The sequence below is a fragment of the Pleurodeles waltl genome, chromosome 4_1 (genome assembly GCF_031143425.1).
Source record: "Pleurodeles waltl isolate 20211129_DDA chromosome 4_1, aPleWal1.hap1.20221129, whole genome shotgun sequence".
NCBI classification, from domain to species: domain Eukaryota; kingdom Metazoa; phylum Chordata; class Amphibia; order Caudata; family Salamandridae; genus Pleurodeles; species Pleurodeles waltl.
Window position 1 is genome coordinate 999,394,038 of NC_090442.1, and position 24,701 is coordinate 999,418,738.

The 24,701-nt window shown below is 41.2% G+C and overlaps 1 protein-coding gene across 2 annotated transcripts in view; it reads right to left on the reverse strand.

Annotated features, from left to right (window-relative positions):
* PRKAR2B (protein kinase cAMP-dependent type II regulatory subunit beta) overlaps nt 1–24,701 on the reverse strand; it is a 511,441-nt gene that overhangs the window by 172,785 nt on the left and 313,955 nt on the right. For both annotated transcript variants that reach the window (XM_069229843.1, XM_069229844.1), the window contains exon 4: nt 7,855–7,938. In XM_069229843.1, the coding sequence (XP_069085944.1) occupies nt 7,855–7,938 (84 nt within the window). The remainder of the gene's footprint in view (nt 1–7,854; nt 7,939–24,701) is intronic.

A 24,701-nucleotide genomic window follows, 5' to 3' on the forward strand; every position in this document is an offset into this window, starting at 1 on the left:
GTGTGTTCCCTTCCAGAACATATAACACATTGGTTTCTGGTGGGCGAATGCAAAGTATACCATAAGCGCTGACAGTGGTAGCACATGATAGGACCACATTTTCCTGTAGGTGCTTCTGTGGTACAACTGCAGAGCCTTGGGACCACCAAAGGAACTACCAGCTTTGCTGCCAAGTTTACTATGAACAGTGGAAACATTTTATTCTTCTTTGCCAGTGAAGCAATCTGTATAATATCCTTCACTGCAAGTCCTAGCTCATATAATTAGTGTTAAAGGGATGCATTTAATGTTAGCCCCTTTATTATGAAACACTGGGCTTTCACTCGTGACAAGAAAATGTGGCATTTGAGTTTCTGCTCCTTAAGTACGTTCGTCACTCTCCTGTAGTCCTTGAGTGTTGTGAGCATGATTTAGCATGTTCCAGTTGAGGGCTTGATTGTGAAAATGGAGGAGCAATGTGTGTCCAGTAGTTCTCCAAGCTCGTCGTGAGTTATCGCTTTCATGGGCGCCGTATTGTTTCAGATCTTCAAATTGCCAATATCGGTGTCACAATCCTTGGCAACTTGAAGGACTTGGAAACAATTTGTAGTTTCAATTCCTGCTGAATACACATGGGCAAGCTTCAGCCCTTTTTCTGACGTGGTTGGACATGAGTCCAACTTTGTGCGCCCTCTTTTGGTTTTTGTGTGCCATTACATGTTGTCAGCTACATCAATGGGGTGCACACTGACTTCTCTCTTCACCTCTGTGATACAGCTGTGGTGAAATATTTCTCTGAGTTGTGGGGAAGTTCGCCAATTGTTGGTCGTAGAAAATGGAAACTGATGTCCTAAGTGCAAAGGGTGCTGTGAGGGAAGGAGTGAAAACATGGTAATTGTGCTTTCTCTTCCACTCTTCCTGAATTGAGTTCTACAGGCTTGTGCAGGTGCTGGTGTACGGGTGCTGGAAAGTATCTGCTCAGCTCAGCCACCTCAGCCTTGATCTGATCACCCACCAGCGCCAATGAATTAAATGAGAATCAATCAATAAGAAGAGGAGGAGGGAGCCCCCCAAACACCCACCACACCCTGGAAGTGATCTCACTTGACCAGAGGGGGTAGGTGGGGTAAGCCCCACTTCCCGGCTGTATTACTGAACTCCCCTCACCATGACTGTCATGAGGGGGACTGTAACACGTGCTGGTAATGGGAAGAGATCCCAAACATTCATTAAAAAATCCATAATCTTTCTAGGTGACAGTAAAATCTGGGAAAAGCGCATTTGTCGAGACAAAATAAGTCCTATATCCCCAAAAAATGGAAAGCTCCACATCTATGTCTTTTTCCATCTTCTAGTCAAACTGCTATGTGGATTACTAGGTTAAGGAAAGTCAAAATGCACTGGAGAAACAGGAATTGGTGATCACAAGCCTCCCTTGTATAGATTTACAGAAGCAAGTGGACCATTAACAAATGTGCAAAAGGTTCAAGCCTACTTGATTTTCTTTTAAACAGGGCACACTTATTAAATAGTTCAAAGTGTTATCGAAATTGTGATACATATGTACCACACTCTTGGCTTCAATTCACATTCTCTCAAAAACACATTTTAAATTCTAATGTATATATTTTGCATAAATTAGAATGTATTTTAGTTTTATATTAAAAATTAGTACATATTTACTTTATAGTGAGAAGAGTGAGGAGAAATAGTTTTGTTTAGCTTTTATGTGTATGTCATTATCACTGATCAGGCACGTATTGACTGTCTCTCCGGTCCTTTGTTTTCAAAGTACCACCTTACCTTCCAAACTGCACATTTGTGAATAGACATTCATAGGTATGGCATTCAAGGATCTTCATCTCTCTCAAAAATCCCTGCAAGAATTGCATAACTCACTGGCCTAAAGTAAATGCAACCTACAGGTCACATACACATATACAAAATATACGCACATACATACATATACAACAAGTCTAATAAACTAACATGCTATATTACCAGGATTGGAACATGTAACCTTTCGTTTACACATCTCTAACAGGCTGTGCTTAATTTGTACAAAAATATGTACAGGTGCCCAAAATTAATCTTAAGAGACTGCCACCCATTTCCTCCACTGAAAAACTCACTTCTCCCGGTGGTGGTTATGCCTTCCAATGGCGGTACCCACCGCTTCCACGGACCCCACCCAAAGAAGGATTTCAGTGAGCCAAGGAAGTGAGCGAATATACCTTCCTCGAGTGTGCCTTTTGAGAGTTCTCCAACCCCAACGCCATTTGACAAAAATGAGGTATTATTATTCCCAGGAGGACGGATCTATCCTTCCTATATTCAAGAAAGACTACTACATCAGAAGGACTTAACTAGCAAATATCTTTCTATCTTCAAATACAAGCCACTCTAGAGAAAAACTCATTGAGCAACATGAGCAATACTGTTTATACTTAATCTTCTTGCTGACATGCACACACATTCTGCGAAAGCAGCGGACACTGGACACCACCATCTTGAAAGGTCGATGAGATAAATATATTAGTTATCTTGCATTATTCACACAGCGGCATAAGCCTTGATGTCAAGACACCTAGTGCAAGCAAAGAAAATGGGCTGCTGCGCACCCCAGGTCACTATTAAAATACAGGCGTAATTGGGGTGCAGTGGTTCCCTCACACCAGTGAAGCCAGTGTCACTGCACCTACTGCAGTAATTATAGCTGCATCCCTGCTTCCAGGTCTCCAGTTCCTCATTCCTTAGGTTTTCCTCCTCTCCCTTCTATCTCCATGCCTCTCTCCTCTCATCTTCCCCCTATTCACTCTTCCACTATCCCATTCCTCTGTCTCTCTCTTCTCTTCTTTCTCTTGCTCTATTTATCTTCGTTCTCTCTTCTCTTCCATACATTTATTTGTGACCCCTTTCTCACCCTTCACTCTTTTGTGCATCTATTTCTCCTTTCTATTTCTCTCACCATTATCCCATGCTCCTATTCTGTTTTCCCCTCTTCTCTCCGTCATTTACCTGTTTGTTTCCTTTTATCCTTCCCACCTATCTTCTCCATTTCTCCCTTTTTCTCTACCCCACTATCTCTCAAGAGTAAATACAGAGCTAGTCCACAGAAAGGCTCTGTGCTTAGAAAATTTGGGACTGGCAGCTTCTAAAATACTTGAGGACAGTGCACGGAAGGCTAGGGCCCCTCTTTCACCTCTAGGTCGCGGTGAGACTCCACTGACTTGCACCACTGATAGCTATGCTCCTGATTTAACAGCAGGTGACACAGCGCTATACACTTCACTTCATGCAAAACGTATTTTTCAGAAGCGTCTTCTAGCCTAATGAGTGTTCCCTGTGTTCCAGGGCTTCTCGGTCCTCTTGCTCCTCCTGCTCCTCGCTGTGGTAGGAAGGCAAAGCATCCTGGAATGGTATGCTCTGACTCAGAGCCAAGGATGCAATTTGTGTCTGCTTACTTTACACATCTTTGGCACAATCTGTGCCCCACCCTAGACAAGTTATGCAAAGGGGTCCCGACACTAACAACGTATGTACAGTGCACACTACAGAAAACCACCAACAGATAAACAATCAAGATCACCATCATCCTTCCACAACTGCTGCTACTTAAAGGAATCCATTCACACGTTAGCATTGCTGGGACTGGCATCCGTACTGATGCGCGTAATGTGCAATGTTGTGAACCCCCGTCCCTTAGGAATATGTTAACAGAGAAAGAATTCTGACAAACTTGTGGCATTCAAAGGTATGATGTAGATTAACTTTACTTCTCAGAATAGTAGCAAAATTGCATGTACAAGTACAGTTTCTAACAAATAAAACAGAAAAACATTTCATATATCTTGATAAAGTCCACAATATGGGGCAAACAATTCTTACAATGCATCATATTTATATTCCTTTTCTGTGACCGGTAAAGCAGCCGAGAAGCATCTGCATCAAGATAATCAACCAAGAATATGACCTCCAGTTGAATACAGAGTGGTAAATTACAGAACCAGTCATTAGGGAACCACTTACTGCCCAGTCCCAACTCAGGGCCAAGTCCACATTCCATAGCAGAGCAAAACGTGGGCAAACCTGTGACAGGGTTACAGGGTCTGGACCACTATAAATTCAGTTGCTTTTTACCTTCCACTTTTTGATGAATTCATTTTTGTTGGCTTTAGGACTCTGTGCACTTTACATCTGCTAACCAATGCTGAAGAGCTTATGCTCACTCCTCTAAACATTGTTTGACTGGCATATACCTAACTGGCATATTTAATTTACTTGTAATGCCCTTGTAGAGATGTATACCATATTTCTAGGGTCTGTAAACTAAATGGTATCAGCTGGCCTGCAGCACGTATTGTGCCACCCACTTAAGTAGCACTTTAAATCATGCCCCAGGACTGCTATTGCAGCTTGAGTGCAGTGTTACACTGCCACGTCAACTTGCCATTTTAATCCCCTTGCCAAGCCTTAAACTCCCCTTTTATTACCTATAAGTCACCCCGGAGGTAGACCCTAGGTAGCCCATAGGGCATGGTGGTCATGTACTTTCAAGCTTTACATGACCTGGTAGTGAAGAACTCTGAAATGTGTTTTTCACTACTGTGAGGCCTACCCCTCCAATAGGATAAGTTCGGGGATTCTTTAATACATTTAAAAAGCTGTAGTTCCTAATTGGAAGAAGGTAGATATGTCATGTTTGGTACCTATGAAATTGCAATGATAAACCATCATAAATGGAAAGTCAGATTTTTCACTACAAGTTGGAAAATTATACTTTTAGAAAGTTGGCATTTTCCTGCCCTTAGCCCTTTTATGCCTGTATCCTGGCGTGGGTCACATGACTCAGTGTAACTGACAATCAGACTTTGTGAATTCCTCCCAGACAGTCACACAATGGAGGGATTAGGTGTGCCTGAATGGGCCATCTGCTGGCAGGATGGAGGCGAAGCTGAGTACAGCCCCACTTCCACCTGAACAGGCTGTGCACTGCCTTCACACGAAGGGCTTAACGACCCTGTATTGTCACCAAAGGCAGCTTGGAGCTAGGACGCTGTGACCTGCTGCACACTCTGTCAGATTGCTGCTGTACTTGGAAGAACTGCTTTGCTGCCTGGAGCCTGCCTTGAACCCTCTTATGCCAGCCCTGCTGTTGAGCTCTGCATCTACAACTGCACTTAGGACTACCAGACATGACTCCAAGAGCTAGTTTGCTGGCCTTCTGTTCAGAGCCACTGGGACATAACAGGCTCCCACCATCTTGAACCCACACTTGGACCCAGACTGAGTGAGTCCTGAACCTCTAAGAGGAATCCCACCAGTTCTGGGCCCTTGATTGTGGCGCTAAGGGTACCCAGATGGTCTAACTCCAAAACTGAGAGCTTAGGCAAAATATGGCCGAAAAGAGCATTCAGAACCAGGAGGAGACCGGGACCAAACTGCTCACCAATCCGCCTGAGGAGCATTGCCAGTTAGATTGACTTTGCAGTTTCTATGGCTACGTTCTTCACTGCAGTAGAAAATCGGCTTCAGCAGTCGTTTCTCAAGGGGTACCGACCTCATGGAACTGCCTTCAGCTATAGCTCTCTGCTTAGTCCCGCTGGAGTCTATCGACTTTAATTTCGGCGTAAAGTCAGAACATAGAAATCTTCACTGCGGCTTTGACGCACGGCTATCCGATGATGACACACTCTACATAGATACCTCTTGTAGCTTTGCCCGCTGAACTTTATCATCTCAGGCATTTTTTTTCAAGAATTGTTCTAAGTCTGCAGATAAGTGCTGAACGAGCCCAATCCAGTTTTTGTATCCGACCCGCTCTCCATCACGGTCAATCTTAACTTTCGACTTTGACCCGGTCTCCCACAACCAGATGGCTGTGTTGGCACTTAGATTTTTTAAGTGCTATTTTGAACCTTAAATTTTTAAAATTCATAACTTCGGATCTACTAATTGGATGTTTGTCTTTTTGGTGTCGAATAATTTATTAAAACTTACCCTATTTTTCAAAATTGGTTTGGGATTTTTCTTGGGTTGTGTTTGCACTTTTGTACTGTTTGTGTGCTGTATAAATACTTTACATATGGAGTCTTAGTTAAGCCAGACTGCTTTCTGTGCCAAGTTATCCAAGGTTAAGCAAAGATGAATTTAGTGACTTTTTGTGGTTCACCCTGCAAGGATTTGTGGCTGTTCCTTGAGCAGATCTCACACCCTAGTCAATCGATAACTCACAACCACAAAGACCGAGGGGCAATGTGAGTTTTTAACCCATTACTCTTTCCCCCAAGTGCCAGGATTTAGGGTCACAAGTGACCACACAAGGAACATCAAGCAAAAACAGAAATGGAGTAGGTTTGCTGCCCTTGCAGAAGCAGAAATAATGGCACTCCTCCATGATTTGCAGGGAGCGCTTGTCACTGTACATTACCACTGCAGCAGAAATACTGTGCAGCTGCACACATGCTTACAATCTATTTGGAGATATTTTCATAATACTAATTTCTGGGATTATAGACCCCACTCTGCAGCCATCTAACAGCAGTAGACGGCAGGAGATGGTAGGATCACGGTTACTCTAAATGACCTAGCATGTCACTTAGAGGCCAGTGTATCACTATGGGGTCTGAGTTCAAGAAAGTATCGATGGAACCGAGGTCAGGAGACCCAAATTTGAAAAAAACAAATTATGAAAATAGTAGGTAGGTTAGGAATGTAGCATGCTTATCCACTTGAGAACTGTAAGCAATTTTTAGCCATTTTAGGATGGGGCAATGCTTTAAAATTCACTGCCAAGTTTCTTCTCCCGTCGTTTCTCTACTCACACTGCCCTCTCTGCTCCCTTCCCTTTTTGCTCTCTAGTTGATGTTGGTGACCTTTGAAAGTGGAGGAGTGTATTGCTGGCCCTGATTTCCAGTAAGTAAAGTGAGTGAGCCAAACTTTAATGAGGTTTTTGCCCCAAGAAAAGTTTGAAAAATGTGGATATAAATTGTGAAACTTAAAGCACAATTTTACATACATTTGCTTAAATGTTTTAGGTTCTGAAATGTCACTTATGATACCTTTTAATTACTTCATGACGTGCCAAGGAAGTCTTACACTCCGCAGGGGCAGATCCTCTTCCTTTGAAAATGTCATCTTGTAGGTCCCGATTTAATCTCCACTATGCTTGGGCCAGATCTGTGGCACTGATGTCCCCCTTATATCATAAATTATTTCCAGCATGACAATGCCAGCATATGCCACGGCTTCCCCCATTATGTCAAAAATTAAATACTATATGCCAGTGTAAGGATTTTCCCATAGGTGCTTTGAATATTTCCATGACTGCTCACATATGCCATGGCGCAGTGCTCTAGATTCATTGAGCGCTGGTTTCTGCCATTCACTCTTGGAAAGCGCTTGAGGTGCCGCTTCCACAACCTGGAGCTGGGAGAAGTACCACACTCTTAATAAAGATGATACCTCTTGCCACCAATTTCAAATAGAGGGCCACTGCTTCTCAAAGAGGGAAGAGGCTACATTACTCGCAGCTTACTGTCTCTGACTTGACGGAGGCTGGCCTATGTCTGTTCGCACATCACTAATACCATTCTCCCTACAAACAGGTCCAACATCCCAGTCTAATGCAGTCGCTCGTTGGCTGCTACACAGAACCAATATTTCTGTTTTAGGAGAAACAGAAAACCTATCTTTTTTCACCACAAACACATTTCAGGAGAGTACAATTGAGAAATTGTGAGTATTTTTCTTTACCACGTTATGTGTAATTCAGTACACTGTACATTTCACCATATTTCAACGTGAAACATGCAGAAGCACATGATTTGATTCAGTGAACATTTTCCAAGCATGAGAAGTCAGGTACTATCTTACCGGGTCAAGGCTCTTGAATAGTAGGATGTCTTTGCAAGCCTCTTGCAATCGGTTTCTCTGGTCATCTGTTTTTGGATAAATAATCTGCAGAACACCAAGAACAGACTTAAGTAAATATGTGCTTGCTTATGTTGGTTAACAATGTCGGAGTTACATACCTAAACAACGAACAATACGGCAGACTTATGTAATCCTTGTGGTTTCATGTTCTAAGGCGGATTGGGTGAATTGAAAACGTGTTGTCTATTTCCAATATGGCTTTAAAACCCACAGAGACCATCAGTAAGAATATCAGGCTCGGTTTCTACCTAGTGATTTTGTATGATAGCCCGCTTCAGTATACTCGTATACTCTATGACTCACAATGATTGTTCAATTAAATGATTTTTAGGTCTGGTGCTTGCGAAGATCTTTACATTTTACTAAATGTATGTGTATGATATATTACTAGTAGAGACTTTCATCCAACCTCTTCAAAGCTTGAAAGTACATGTCCAATCTTTCATCCAACCTCTTCATCTATTGGGAATGGTTGGTCTGTTATGTGTCATATACATTTTTCTTGCACCCACTACAGCTTACAGCATGGGGCAATGGTCAGCCCACTCCAGTCATTGGTTAACTTCACTGACACAACTTCACAAGGAACACATCCACATACCAAATAGTTCCTTTAATTTCTCTTCCATGGTCAACTATGGAAGTATGTGCTTTCTGAGGCTAAAAAGAACTTTTGCTTTTAGCCAAGCATTTTTGGGATTGATGAGGGCCTGACAACGTCTCCAACAACAAAGTTTTGCAGAAAAAAAATATATAATGGTAACAAGCACTGAAAAAGCCAAAGGGCTCGCAGGCAACACCCAACCTATTGCCGTTGCCAATGCTTGTTTATTCTTTGCATGTACATACTAATTGTTGGAAAATGGAAACCGGCTTTAGGAACAAATATCCTATGTTTCAGACCTGTTGGGTGTTAAAGTAATGTCTTGCTTCTGCTGTTCTATATATTGTTCTGCATTTTGTTTGGTATGAGCTAGGCTGTTTATTCATTGAGCTTTATATTTGAAATGTCCATTCACTTGCCAAGTTAGCATGGGATTCTCGGTGTTTTCGCCACCATTCTTTCTAGTCCCTATTTCTATCTGCAGGTTCAGTTACAGTAAAATATAAATGATTTTCCATCTCAGTAGAAACAATTCTGGTCTTAATGTCTCTGCGACATCACAGTGGGGGTAAAGGTGGAGGAAAGCTGAGCCAGAATCCTTTAATATACCCCTTGTGTCTCTCCAAGTGAAACAAGGTCTGTTTTTCTGTGACCGCACGTGCTACAGACTTTTGCATTACACTTAGTCCTGTGACTAGAAAGTAACTTCGCTTTGCAATGAAGGGACAGTCTATGCTATTGCTCGCTAATATAACTGCCTAATGGCATTTCTGTAGCTCAATAATATCTTCTTGGGCCTTTAAGCACAAACCATTGCTATAAAATGCACAAACGTGGGGCTACTAAGCACAGTTTGCTGTTACCTTATTTATTTAAATATATTTAGAGTGCAGAATTGCATGAGATTCTAGTGTCTTTTGCTAATTGAATGGGTCGGAGTAGGGAAAAAAAGGTACTAAGAGGTCTGAAAAAGCACAACTTTAGGTTGTCTCCTCAGAAGCAGGTGATTATCCAGGCATCTGGGGTGAAAAGATAAGGCATTCCATGTCTTTGCAGTAAAAAGAGAGAATACATTGCAACTGCCCTGCCAGAAGTGCCTAAATTTGGGAATAGTGAGAAGACTGGCACTGGATGACTTCACGGAGCTACTAGGGGCACAAACAGGTGCCTAAAAACCCTGGGAATGAAAACTGGGTCATGGTTGTAGGGGCAGTATGACACAGGTAAACACCATTAAACATTCAATGTTAGGTGTCAAACAGGCAATGAAGAGAGGCAAGATGATTGGAAACAAGAAAGGTTGGGTGGTTTCTCCTAGAGGGTGGGGGAGCATTGCCCTTCCTGTTGCAAGCACATTAGGCAAACACAAATAAATAAAATGGCATAGAAATGTTATTTTAATAATTCATCGGCTCCCCAGCACAAGAGTAAGGGCAGGGCTGAATCCTGTGATTGCAGGATGACTGCCGGGTCTACAGTGCGCATGTTGAATAGGCCGGCTGTCTTGCAATGGCTGGCCTGACATGCGCACTGTAGACCAAGCAATCCCAGGTCTGTCAAACAGCCGGGGGATTGCTGGCACATGTCCCCAGCCTCAAAATGAGCACTGGGTTACCCTGCTCCATTCAATCATGGAGCCGCTTTCATGCAGAAAACAGCATGAGAACGGCTCCAGGATGGGTTTGATTTGCGTTCCACTGGGCAGGAAAGAAGTCCTTCCCTTTCCTGCTCATGGACACCAGTATCAGGGGACAGAAGTGCTGCACTGGGCGGAAGCCGCATTAATGGTGAGTTGCGCGCCATTAACCACCACTACAAGAGAGGTGTATTAAGCCAAATAATAGGTGGCCAAATAGATTTTGTACCAATTGCAGGTGCTGACAAGGGTCTTTGAGGAGTGCCAGTATTAAAGTGTTAGAGTAAGCTAATATAAAATGGATAGCATGAACGTCTTATTGAAGCTGGCTAGGAATGAATGCAATACATCATGAGGGACTCTGAGGATATGAAAGGAGGATGAGATGACATTGCTGATTTGTATTTTGAATGAGAGTGAGCTAAATATAATTCCAAGATTATATGCTGATTTATAGGGCAGAGGTGGGGAGCCAAGAGCAGCAGACCTCCAATCATCTGAACGCAAACTAGAAGAATTACTGAAAACAATATATTCATTTTAGCCAGAGTTAAGACAGACAAGACTATTGTTTATCCATCTGCCAACAGTTGACAAACAGTTCTTAGAACTCTACTAGCTCACAGTATTAACATTTAGTTGACCAATGAGCTGAATGACATAGGAGTAAAGGAAGCAACATAGATATTCAATGAGACAGGACCAAAAGCCAAACCCTTGGAAACCACACAGATAATGAGTTACAGAGTGTAAGAGCCAACTTAGGTGTGATGGAAATAAGGGTTTCATCAGTTGCATGCCTTGTCTCTCACCCCAACTTCCCAGGGGCACTCAATCAGAATAGTGCAGGAGAGCTCCTAAGAGGTCAAGGAGAACAAGAGCAGCTGAACCACCTTCATCAAACACCAGCCTCAGACTACTGAATACTGACACTTGGACAACACCTGTCCCAAGCTGTGGGCAGAATCCTGCCTGTGTACCTGACTTAGAATATGACTCTCCTCAATTAAAGAGATTTGAGAATTTACAATATTTGCAACAATTTTAGAAGAAAAACAAGAGTAGCAAAATTGATCTACATTAGCTAATACATCCGAGTAATCTGTGCCCTCCTTCCAGGTGCACATAACCAGAACCTCACAAGGAAATCAACAGCATTAGACAGAGTGTGATACTGTCAGCAAACTGTTTAATCACCCGACTAGGGTAGTGTGCAGAGCCTCATGTAGTGGGAAAACCTCAAGACGTAGTTTAATCTTCTTCGACAGGCTGGAAGTTTCTCAGCAGACTGTTTGAGGAGGAGAGGGAGAGGTGCTGGAGATGAGACCTGCCCAGAGTTAGGGAAGGAAGAAGCAGACAGCCCAGCAAAAGTATAAATATCCTTGATTTTAGTCTTAATGAGTATTTATAGCCATTGTTCATCTCCTAATGATTTGAAAACATATGTGTGAACAAAACAGTACCCAAAAATGTAGACACCACAAAAATTGAACACCCCAAAATTTGACCTCGTAAGGTTCTCTCACATATTGAACTGCACGTCAAGGCACCTTCCCAAACATCAATTAGGAGATTAAAACAGTTCACTAAATAACTCTCAAAAACTGAGTTCTAGATCAATTGAAAAGTTAAATGGCTTTATTACAAAATGCTGAAATAAGCAGTACTGAGTCAAAACCATGAAGGCTCTTAAATGCAAAGTTATACAGTGTATGTAAAAATCTGAAAAACAGTCTAAGACTCAATGAGCAGCTAATTCAAAAGAACATTGGGCAGCCCGCTTAGCAGCAGGGGAAAGAGCAAAAAAAGCTCTCAAAACCTGGCTCACCCGCAAAATAAAGGCGTTCCTATACACAATCCCTGCATAGCAAATAAAAAAAACTGCAAAATCATCATGGAGTGAGCAAAAGGATCATTTCTTTTACAAATCAGAACACAGGAATATTTCACGTCATTATCTTAAAACATAAGCACTATCACAGTTTCATAAAAAAAATATTCAACTTCCTATGTGCTAATGTCATCTACAGGTGTTATAACTAATATGAAACATTGAACAATAAAACTTTCAGTGAATGAACAGACTAGTGTTCACAGCAGAAGGCAGCGGAGACCTTGACAAACATTACAAGTCATAGAGAACAGGGAAATGTTCATTGAAAGCAATGTCTCTATATATATTTCAATAAATCAATAACTTAATGTGCAAAAACAAAATATTAATAATATTAATCATTATTAGTGCACAAAACAGAAACCCGCAAAAACAATCTAACTGTTTCATGTCATGAAAAACACTGAATAATATTATGAGGTGGATACACCAATTCAATTATCTCATTTAAAGTCCTAGTGCTATTTAGAACATTAAGCAAAGGTAGTGACCACAAGCTGCCTTCAAGCTGAACAAACTAATATCGCAAGTGCTAGGTTTTAAATACTGACACTGTAAGGCTCTTCTTGCACAATCACTTACAGGTCACTCAAAGTTATTTGTATGGGGACATCTTTCCTTAGGTTTCCTTGGCTGTGTTATAAAGTCCATGTAATGGCGGCATCTACATTCTTTTGTGGAGCTGGTGTCAATATTAAACTGTTAATTTTGGATCAAGGCAATACATTATGTTCAACACTATATATTTATTGCAATTTTAATTTGTTGTAACAAATGACATTGATCTTTTTGGCCAGATTTTTCAGGTAGATGTGAGGAGATTCAAGTGCAAACCCTTTGCTTACTATGATTTGTACAAAATGGTTACTTTGTCATTGTTTTATCTTACATGCTATACCTGCCACAGTTTCTACAGGCACTTTGGTGTATTTCATGCCATCTACTGATAACAGCAGGTCTTATCCTTCACTCCTACCGAGGCTTAATCCAACAGGAGCAATTCTACTGTAACGCCTTCACAAATCAATTTTTTCCCCAAAATGTGCCTTTCTACTGGGTTGTATTTAATTACAATAAGCATTTCCAGAAAGCCCAAAGTCAACTAACAATATGGATGACACTTTAGATTTGTTTTCTAATTTGCAAGAGTCTCTTCCTAGTCCTACCAAATAGCCAATTAAGCAGATCCCCATATAAGAGAGTTTGAGAAGTTGTGCCTTGGTAAATTTTATGTGCCCTCTCTTTAGGAGCTAAATCTGGATGCCAAGTGCAAGAAGAAATGTCCTCATTCTGTAGACAATAACAATATTTTGCTTTAATAGTATTAATAGTTAGAAAACTATTTCGTCAATGTAGGCCTACACAGTCCAAAGTCCTTCGAAGTCATATAGTTAAATCCAATATGATTAACTCACCTTCACCCATTAGGATTAGCTTGCCTCAGAAGCCCATTGTGGGAGGAATGATTTGTGCAATGGTATCAAGCCTGCAACACATAGTGAAAATAAAGGTGGAGGAGGATTATATCCCATTCTTAGAATGTTGCCAATATGTTTTTAACTTCCATCAGACTCCACAATTTCTCTTGGTTGGGATTTTGTGTGTTCTTCTATAATTACAGGCTCCAGGGAAATAACATTTATATAATGTTCTCATAGATTGTGCCAATCAATGTTGTTAAAGGCAGAGTGATGTCAATAAGTGGCAAATGCATAAATCATTTGAGTTTTGTTCAAGACATACTTTTGGGAGACTGGAAATACATAATTTCCGGGATGCCATCTTGATTTGGTTTGCCTTTAAATACTCTTCATCAAGAATGGTTTCAGCACTAGCCTTTTATGTTTGTTTTGTTTTATGACAAACATGGAGATTAGTTCCGGACCATGGGCCCAGCGATTTCCAGGAACTCTATTAATCAGCATTTAATTGAATGTCAACTAGACTAGTCACTTTTAAGATCTGATTTATCACTTCTAAACAGCTATTATTTAAAAATGTTCAGTTCTTCTAATTTATTTTAGTTATAGTATTAGACACTACCAAGTCTGCATCAACGGCCACAGGAGAGGAACACTTTTTATACTTCCTGCAATCAAGGATTCTACTATTGCAGACTAAATTTGATCTTGTTGGTGTTTTAAAACTAATTTCATTATCTGTATACCTTTCCAAGCTGGCTTTATATTTTACCCTTCCTGTTTGTATTCTACCCTTTTGGCACTGGCCAACACCGGGAGGGCTTTAAAGAATACTATGGTGCAAAGAACTGCATGATTCCTTTTTTTCTTAACCCCAGGGGAAGATGCAAAATCGCTTCCATGTCCTGATCGGGTTTCCTGGCTGTGCTGTGATCCATGGCCAGTAAACCCCACTAGTCACCAGAGATTAATTGGGCGGGGGTTGGTGCTCATACAAGTGGACCGGCCTCCCCCGCGGAGGAATATATTTTTTATAACAAGACTATAGTGTTCTCCTGGGGGGCGTGATTGCTCTCTCTCTCTATATATATATATATATACCTTTTACCTACTTGCAATAGCCAGTAGGTAGTTATAGTTAGGACCAACTGTTCACACAAAGTGTGTTTTGTTTTTCTAATAACTTTGGCACCTTTTGACGAATCTTCAGAAAATTTTCAAAACTAGTTTGCCACTCACCTTAGCTGCTGTGTCGAAAGCTTTGGGGTGATTTGTCAAGTGGGGGCCAAGAAACAGCAGGGGGTCCAACATGCTTTCTCCCCATGCAATGTCTATGTGAATTTTGCATTTGTTTTAACACAACTACAGCCCGAACCGCTGAACAGATTTACACCAAATTTGGCAGAAAGCTAGATCTTGGGTCAGAAAGATCTCTTTTTAATATATGGTGCAAATCTATTCAGTAGCACTGGAGTTACTAAAGAAATAAAAAATGGTATAGCTAGGGATGCAGATCTTTCATGGATAAGCGGGTACCCAGGGAGGATCCACATGTACCTGTGGATCTGAAGTCTAATGGGAAACAAAAAAATACCCCATCAGCCATGCGCAGCATGGGGCTGGGAGCATACTGGGTGTTGGCTGCAGGCCCAGCGGCCAATACCCACTGCACACCGCGGTGGTTGTACTAACGTACAGTATATATAACTTTACAGTTAAAAAAACATAGAAATTCACTGATAAAACCAAAGGTTACAGGGACGTTATAGTTGGTTGCATGTTTTACCCACACAAAACCATAGAAATTCAGCAGTTATAGTTATACTTATCTGAAGAAACTATAACTTGTGCCAGAAAGTACCTTTAGGCTATGAGTTATAGTTTCTTAACATACGTACAACTATAAGTACAACTATAACTATTGAATTGCTATGGTTTGTGTGTGGGTAAAATGGGCCCCTAACTAAGACGTCCCTCTAACCTTTCTGTTTTTTCAGAGAACATATGTATCAATATATATGCACATATATTACCTAGTGGTGGTCACCACTAGGTAGTTAAAGTTAGAACCTAGTTTCTATAGAAAAAACATTTTTTGACTGGCTTATATCTTTCCTACCAGTTGATGAATCTTCACAAAATTTCTGCCACAAATTGGATGCTCACTTCAGGTGCTGCCTTGAAAGTTTCAGGGTGATCCGTTAAACGGGGGCCGAGAAAAAGTGGGGGGTCCCAAAACAGGATGCCCAAATTTATTTTTCCATAGGGATTTTGAACACGATTACAGCCCAAACCACTGGATGGAATTACACCAAATTTGGTAGAAAGGTAGCTCTTGGTCCAGAAAGAACCCTGTTTGTTATTTAGTGTAATTTGGTTCATTAATTTTAGAGGTAATAAAGAAAGAACAAATTTGTATATATGGGGGCATGAAGGCTCTACACACCCTCTTAAACTTGTGCTGGGATCAGATTGGCTGCCAACACTTTAACCAGGAAGTGCTGGCAGCTATCTTGCAATTCGACTTTAACCAAGTTCCAGAAAAATTATGGCGGATCAGCAATAAAAAAAAATAAACAAGTGCGAGCTCCCACACATGGTGCATTTTGTTTTTAAAAAGGAGGGGGGTGAACGGGGCCCTTCTCCTAAGGTTCTTTGAGCCCCGGGGACCACAACCTTCCAGAACTTCATTTATATATTGGAGGGGGTTGCGCAGACACCCCTCCATGGTCTCAAATGAGCCCTGGAGACCATCATCTCTCTGGGGTTTCAATTAATAGATGGGGGGGGGGCACGTGGACCATTCTACTGAGGCAGGGTGGGAGCGCAAGATATATTTACCTTAGGGCACGAGTTAGGAGTTACTTGAGCTAACTAGAACTACTGAATTTCGATAGTTTTGTGCAAATAAATTCAGATCCTAACTATAACGCCCCTGTAATATTGGGATATTCTGAAAAGTGATCTAGACATTTCACATATTGTAGGATCTTAACCTCAGGTTGCCTACAAGAGATCAAGGACCTTAGAAGACATGCTTGTCAAAAGTCCCTACACAGAACCTTCTGCTGAGAATTGGTGGATCAAGGAAAATAAGGGTTTTTACAAATGAAACAACTGTAAAGCCTGCCACCTGGCACAAAATATAAAAACTTTCCAAGACTATAAAGGAATGGACATTACTATTAAGCAGAGAAATACGTGCAACAGTATATATGTAATTTATGCAATGGAATGTGAATGCGGTCTACGATATATAGGAAGCACCACCTGCCAACTACAGAAAAGAATACTTGAACATGTCAGAGTCATACAACACCACAATCAAAACTATGCTGTAGCCAAACATTACACAGAACAGCATGGGAACAATTGGAAAAGCTTTTATTATTTTGGTGTAGCTCAGACAGACAATGATGAAGGGGTGGTGACAGGACGTTGGGATTACAGAGATTGGAAAGTAGATTCATCATACAGTTACGAACCAAGTCCCCACATGGATTGAACAACGCATGTTCATTTGTAAATGGGACTGCTAATTTGGACATTTCATAAAACGTTTATGCAGTGAAACTTGTGGATACTATTGGTTGAATTATAATGGGCTCCCTTGGTGATACATAATGGAGGTCTAAGTAGCTAGAGGTGGGAGCATAGGCTTAAAAATGAAGTATTGGGGCTCAACAGGTGGAACTTCAAAGGAAAAGGTCTGAAGTTATAGAGTAAATTAGAGTCGCAATATAATGATAGTGGAAAATAAGATGAGATATGATAGTGTACTGAGTTCATTTAGACAATAATGTAATAGAATAAGTGAACCTTAAATAAGATACATCAGCATCTAAAGTAATGGCACTTAACTGATAGTGATACACCAGGATGACACAAGTGTATCAGTGGATTGTAGAATTAATGACCTTAGTTCCTAGCCAAGTAGCCTTAAATAGGTATGATAATATATTGTATCAATACTTAATTTGTAGGGATATTTTTGTATCATTTAACACAGGAGGTTGTTACAAGAACCATATATTATAATAAGTGAACTTCAAAGAGGACAAACAGCGTCTGATGTAGAGGCCCTTAGATAGCAGGGATACTTCATTGGTCGGGGATGACATATAGGTGGGTCACTAGACTGTAAGTTGATGACCTTGGTTCTGAGGCACTTAGCCTTATATAGGTATGACAATGAACTAGATCAATCTGGAAGTCAGTAGAATGTAGTTGGCAGTGATATTTTACAAACACAAGTCTGACCAGTAGCTGTATTGGCATAAATGTAAAGAGCTTAGAGATAATAGAATTACAGAGATTGCTTTATAAATATGCATACCATTAATTCCCGTAACTGTGTTACTGAATTGACTTAAAGTGTTTAAGTGAGAACATAATGAAACAACATCTGTTCTTGAAATATGTTTTTTAGCAATGTACTTCAAGATCCACAATGCCTCCTGGTTGGCAGGATGGACAGATTGTATATGTAGTGAAATGGTAAAAGGATCACTAACTGTGAGCAAAACTCGCAAGAGTTGAAATGCGTTGGTGGTTGCTGAAAGTCGTTAAAGACATGGTGAATCGGATCTCTGGAATGCAGTGAATTATTTTTGTGAAAACAATTTTTCAGGGATGGTCTCCCTGGTCACCGACACTAGAGTGCGACACCACAGCAACTGTGACCGAATTGAACAGACTTATATTTTATGTGGATAGCTGAATGGATTAGTAAAGCCAGGCATTTCCAGTGCTTTAAAGCAAATTAAATGTATATGAGAGAGGGGCAATGGAGAGATGAAGGGTACTTTCTGGGTGGTAGTGAGGGAATCTGAGGAGGAGGTCAAGTGGGGGGCACCAAAAATGATTGTCGTACTGTGCACTACCACCGCTAAAGGCTGTGATGAAGGGTATGTGGCAAGGTAAAGTAATACGTTGTCATTTTTAGTGTCTTTGGAGATCCTGTTGATTTAGGAAAGTAGACAGGTTAAGGGAACTTTGTTGTTATTTACTGTTGCACACATTACTCATGGACACACCTACCAACTGTCTCAGAAAAAACATATCTGCCGTCTACGTAGGATAGTGTTCTAGAAGGATGGTTTTAGCAAGTAACAGAGATGCATCTCGGTGGATGACTGCTGCGCAAGTCCTAATTCAGGTTCTGTAGGACAGGTCTGTGGCAGGATCAGAGAATGAGACAGCAGCAAAAAGGAGAGAAAAATGGAGCTGAATCTTGAAGTGATTTTTCAGATCCATCTGACGACTCATCTTCCAGCGCTTCTGAGGGACAAAATTATGACAGTCGTGCTGTCCCTTTGCAAGCACAGTCTGTGCAGCAGAACAACAGTAGCAGGTTAAACCAACCCAGAGAGCAGGCACATGCAGCAGCAAGCACAGTGCTCACTTGGCAGACCCCCAATTTCGTTTATCCCCAAATTCCGCCTTTCACTGGCGATGCTAGATGTAAAGTGGATACGGGCAACTTTTTGTCAAGTGACTACGTCCATCTCTTTTTGGATGTTGACTTCCTTTGGCAAATTGTGCAACAAACAAATTTGTGTGCCTCACAATTTTTGAGGGAGCATAGAGGCACAGTAGAGCCCACTACTAGAGCACGCCAGCAGGCTCCAACTCCGCTTGAGGAGTTGGAAGATATTTTTGTACCAATAAGCACAAAATGGGGTTGATGCAGAACCCAACCTTGCAGTCTTACTGGTCTACTTGCACATTTTGGGTAATCCCTATCTTCGCACAGTACATGAGCAGAGAGCATTTTTTGCTATTGCATCGCATGCTGCATTTCAAAGACAATTCTGCTGAATTACCCCAGGACCATCCAGACCATGACAGGTTGTTCAAAATTAGGCCTGTTGTGGAACATTTGTCTGCCAGGTTTCCAGAGATGTATACTATTGGAAAGAATATAGCCATTGATGAGACATTGGTCCCGTACAAAGGACAGCTGCTGTTCAGTCAGTACATTGCAAGCAAAAGAGCTTGCTATGGCATCAAGATGTACATCCTGTGTGAAAGCTCTACTGGCTATGTGTACTCCTTGAGAAAGTATACAGGTAAAGCCTCCACTCTAAACCTTGCAGGTAGCCCTCCCATAGTAGGAGTCACAGGAAAGATTGGATGGGAGCTTGTCCAGCCACTCCTTCACAAAGCTGGTAACCCTTATGTGGACAATTTCTATACAGGAGTAGAGCTGTTCAGTTAGCTGTACAAAGCTGGCACTGTGGCCTGCGGTAGTTTGTTGTCACCACAAAGGATTCCCGCAGGAGCTTGTGTCTAAGAAGCTTCAGAAATCACAGAGCACTACATTGTATTCCAACGAACCACTTGCAATCAAGTTCTCACATAGCCATGACGTGTACGTGCTCACTATAATTCATGATGGGAGCACCTACCCCTTCACAGATGTAGTCAGATGGCTGAATTTCATAAGCCCACCTGTAAACTTGATTAGAGCAAATACATGGGTGAGTGGATAAGAATGACCAGGTTCTACAGCCATACAATGCGAGTTGTAAAACCTGCACATGGTACATGAAACTATTTACCCACCTAAGCCAGATGGCAACATACAATATATGTATGTTGTTCACTGTCAGACGACCACAGGAAATCTCATGTCTTTCCTTGACTTTCAGTTGTCCCTTTTTGAAATCTTACTGCTACAGAAGCAGCAGCCTCCACTTCATTTGTTCTTGAGGACGTGGCAAGGCTGCAGGAGCGACACTTTGCTGATCGCATTCCTGAAACACCTAAAAAGGCTCGACCATGTTGTCATTGTAAAGTCTGCTCTAAGTAGCGAAAGAGGCAGGGGATTTACTGTCCCCAGTGTCCATCTCAGTCACCCTGTGTTTTCCTACTTGCTTTATGTTGTATCATACTTAAGTGAAATACTGGGACAGTGACGTAGAGATGTTGTTAGGTAAACCTTTCAATGGCTGTGCAGGGATACCTACTGTTCATGGGCCACTATTTTGCTAGGCAAGCAGCCACAGAATTTTAGTTCCTCTTCTTCAGGAAATCATGGGCTTCCTTATGGCCAATAATAATCCTTTACCTGCTGTCAGAACATGGTAGTTGGTCTGTTTGCAGAGTAACACGAGCATTATAGTCCTTACACTGCACATACCAGTGGACAGAACATATGCCATGTTGTTGCAGAGTACCATGTGGGGCAAAATGTTAAAGACTTACATTGATTTTTCCATTACGAACATACATTTTGGAGATATTAGCATGCATCAACATATTTTACTAAATGATGCTTACAAAATGGCACTTAAAATATTACTGGAGTTTAGCAAAACATTTTTTTCCTAGTTGCATTTTTTTGTGAACATTTTATTTTGAAAGCAAAGAATCATAAATCTTGCTTTCAAGCTTCTGCAAATATTAGCATCTAATCTGATAACATTTGAGGAGTATTATACGTAATGCATATTGTTAAACTTTGAAATGTGTGTACACATTTTTATATTGGGAGCACTGTCAGCAGTCCAGTCAGAGCTTAAAACATTTTCTTAGAGTGCGCACCCTAATTATAAAGGCTTTGCATTAATGAACCATAAATACAAGTTCAAACAGCATTAACATATGGACACAAACATTACCTTAACTGCAGACAATGCCCTTCCCTGATCCATAATGTGGTACTGCAAACTGGAAGTCAAAGGGTATGTGCTGAAGGGGGTTGGGCCTTCTTGTCAAAAGGACAAAACAATCCTGAAAACTAGTTGTCCTTGATCCCAAACCATATGTCCTGGGTGTCAGGCTATGGGAATTCCACACCCCTGAGATATGCTCGCTTAGTTCGAGGAATAGGCCTTGGAAGGCATACTTGGACACTGCCAACTTGCATCTGCAAATTGGAAAGAGTTGGATTTAGCAATGTAAATGCGCTAATGGCACATGAAAGACACATTTTCTTGAGCTTCAAGTAGCTAGGAACGGAAGATATTAGTATAGGTTCACTTGGTATTTATACAGGATTAGTCAGGACTCTAACGAGGACAGAGACATGAACGGGTGAGAAAAGCTTACAGTAGGTGTGCTTTTTCAGGGAGAATGCATAGGTAGAAGGCAGATAGTAAAGGTAGTACAGAGACACTTGTCATGACTTTATCTATGGATTCAAACCCATTGGTGCAGCACTCGCCTGACACTGAATTACTGTGGGTATATGGGTAAATACATATAGGTAAATGCTTGACCTGCCTGCCATGTTCATTCCTCATCAGAACTTAGTAGATGTTCAGTTTGCTGCATAAGTGCAGTAAAGTAGCAGCACTGATGGATGGGGCATATGGCATGTTCTTACAGACGTCCCTGTGTGTCAAAAATGACGGTTCTTCCTAGTTTATGAAGTACTCTTTAGGGACCTTTGGAAAATTCCCCAGCATGTTTGTGTTAGTTTCAAAGGTACATATGCTCACTCAGGCAGAGGAGACGGCGTTGATCTGTGATTTCATGTTAAACTTGTTGACAATGATGATTCTAAGGTTTCTTGCATGGTCGGAGGGAGTGGCTGTGGGTCTTAGGTCTGATGGCCACTAGAAGTACTTGTATCTTGTCTGTGTTCAGCTGCAGGCAGTTGTTCTTCACTCAATCAGTGACGTTTGTCATGCATCTGTGGAAGCTGGTTCTGGAGGTGGAGGGGTCGTTAGTGAGTGAGAGGATGAGTTTGATGTCAAGTGCGGAGAAAATTATATTGATGCCGTTGGATCAGACGATGTTGACCAGTAGGCTCATATATGCTTTTAAGAGTGTGGGGATGTGAGATGAGCCCTAGGGGACACTGCAGGTGATCTCCTTGGCTTTGGCGATGAAAGGTGGGAGGTAGATCTTCTGAGTTCTTCTGGTGAGAAAGGAAGTGATCCATCTGAGCACATCCCCTTGGATGCTGATGTCAAGAAGATAAGCAACAGAGGTAGGTGCGGTATTTCGGGCGTGCTGTGACACTACCTATGCAAACCTACAAACCATATTTAATTTTGAAAACTAGGCAACCAAGGGAGTCCGGGGTGGTGTGCCTTGCATGGAACCCACAAGATTTTCTAATCCACAAGGCTCTACAAACTTCAAACTCTGACTGTAATCACACATTTACGTTATATATCCGCAATGGAAAGTTCCCGGAATCTGTATGGAATCCTGAAAATTCCTACCATTCTGCATTTCCCCACTTACACCGATAAACAATCTTGCCCCACATGTGTGGCTGGACCTAGTGCCCACTTCAGGAACAGCTGAAAGCAAGGTCAACTGGAGACCTCACCACAGGACTATCATTGACCTTGGTTTGATCCGTTGTTGTCAGGGGCCTTAGACCTACCCACACAAGTGAGGTACCATTTTTACCAGGAGACCTAAGGGAATGCCGGGTGGAAGGAAGTTTGTGGCTCCCTGCAGATTCCAGAACTTTGGATCACATAAATATGAGGAAAATGTGTTTTTTTTGTCAAAGTTTGAGGTTTGCAAGGTATGGCCAATGCAAGTTAGCTCACTCAGGATACCCCTAGGTGTCTAGTTTTAACAAATATACAGGTTGGCTAGGTTTCCCTAGGTGCCGGCTGAGTTAGGGCCCAAAACCTAGAGCTACCCAGATTTGAAAAAAAGGGTCTGTTTTGCGTGGAAAAATGTGATGCGTCCATGTTGCGTTTTTGGTAGTTTTCTGTCATGGCCACAAGGCTTACCTACACAAGTGAGGTACCATTGTTAAACTTGTGGGACCATAGAATAGTAGAACATTTGTTATTACCACTTGAATATTGCTGCATTTGTGCCTTTCAAATGCCTGTGTATAAAAAAAAATGATATTTAGAAAAATACCCTCCAAACGATACGCTAGTATAGGTACCCACAAATTCAGAGATGTACAAATAACCACTGCTCCTAAACTCCATATCTTGTGCCCATTTCAACAATACACAGGTTTCCTTGATATCCATTTTTCACCATGCCTTTTCTGCTATATGAATTGGTCTGTACTCAGTACTCATTAAAAAACCATTTACAATGCAGCTTAGTTGTTGGCTCTGGGTACCGTGGTTTCTTGGAAAGTCTACATACCCTATATATCACTGCAACCAGAAGGGTTTAGTAGACATAATGACATATTGCTTTTGTAAAAACAGCCATTGTGGCAAAAAGGTACAGATCAAAATGTGGTCACAAATGCCTTTTATTTCCTACTCCTTTCCAATATTTATTTCAGCAGTTATTTTCCTTGGGAAAACCTTGAGGGATCAACATAAATGACCCCTTGCTGGATTTAGACTTTTGTCTACTTTTCAGAAATCTAAAGCTTTTCTGGATCACCCATGGGTTTCATACTGGTTTCCATCACAAGCTGGTAGTAGGTTGGGAGCACAACAATTATGGGAAATAAGCTACCTCTTAGAAAAATGCCAAAACTGTGGTACAAAATTAAGTTTTTTGATTAAGCTCTGCATGTTTCTTAAAGCTGGTGACTTTAGTACAGCAAATCATGGATGCCATTTTTAAGAAGAAAAAAACCGCCACTTTTATCTGGAGCACTTTTTATCTATTTTTCTAAAAAAACTCAAAATGTGGCTATATTTTGGCTACTTTGCTGATCCTCTTAAGGGAAATCCACAAACCCTGGGTATCTTCAGAATCCCCAGGATGTTGGAAAAAAAGGATGCAAATTTGGCACTGGGGGGCAAAGGGAGAGGAGAATCAGCAGCTAAGTGGTTAAAATGAATTCAATTCCTTTATTCATGGCTTTGCTGTTTTTATTTTTATTTTTCATTTTTATATATTTTTCTTCTGTTTCAAAATATTCTTTAGCAAGTGTTTTTTTCTGTTTTCACAATAGGTCAACACATGCCACATTTCCTTTTAGTGCTCCTTCTGTTTAGAAGAGCATTGTCTTTAGTCTGCCCTGCTACACAGTCACAATAAATTGTGAAAACCACAATATCTTATTGAATGAAAGCAGCAACTCACTTAAGGGACCTGGACTTAGCTTTAACCCTACCGCCAATTGAGCATCTTCTAACCATGTCACCTGTTTTCCCTAAGGATTACAGGCTTATCTTTAACAAAAGCTCAATCATCTGAGACTTTTGTAGTAATATTGATTAATATTAGACCTCTCAAATCTAATTACCAGATAGATGCAAAATTGATATAATGTGTTATTCACTGTTTATGATCTATTGTACTAGAAGATGTGGCCACAATCCTACTTGGGTT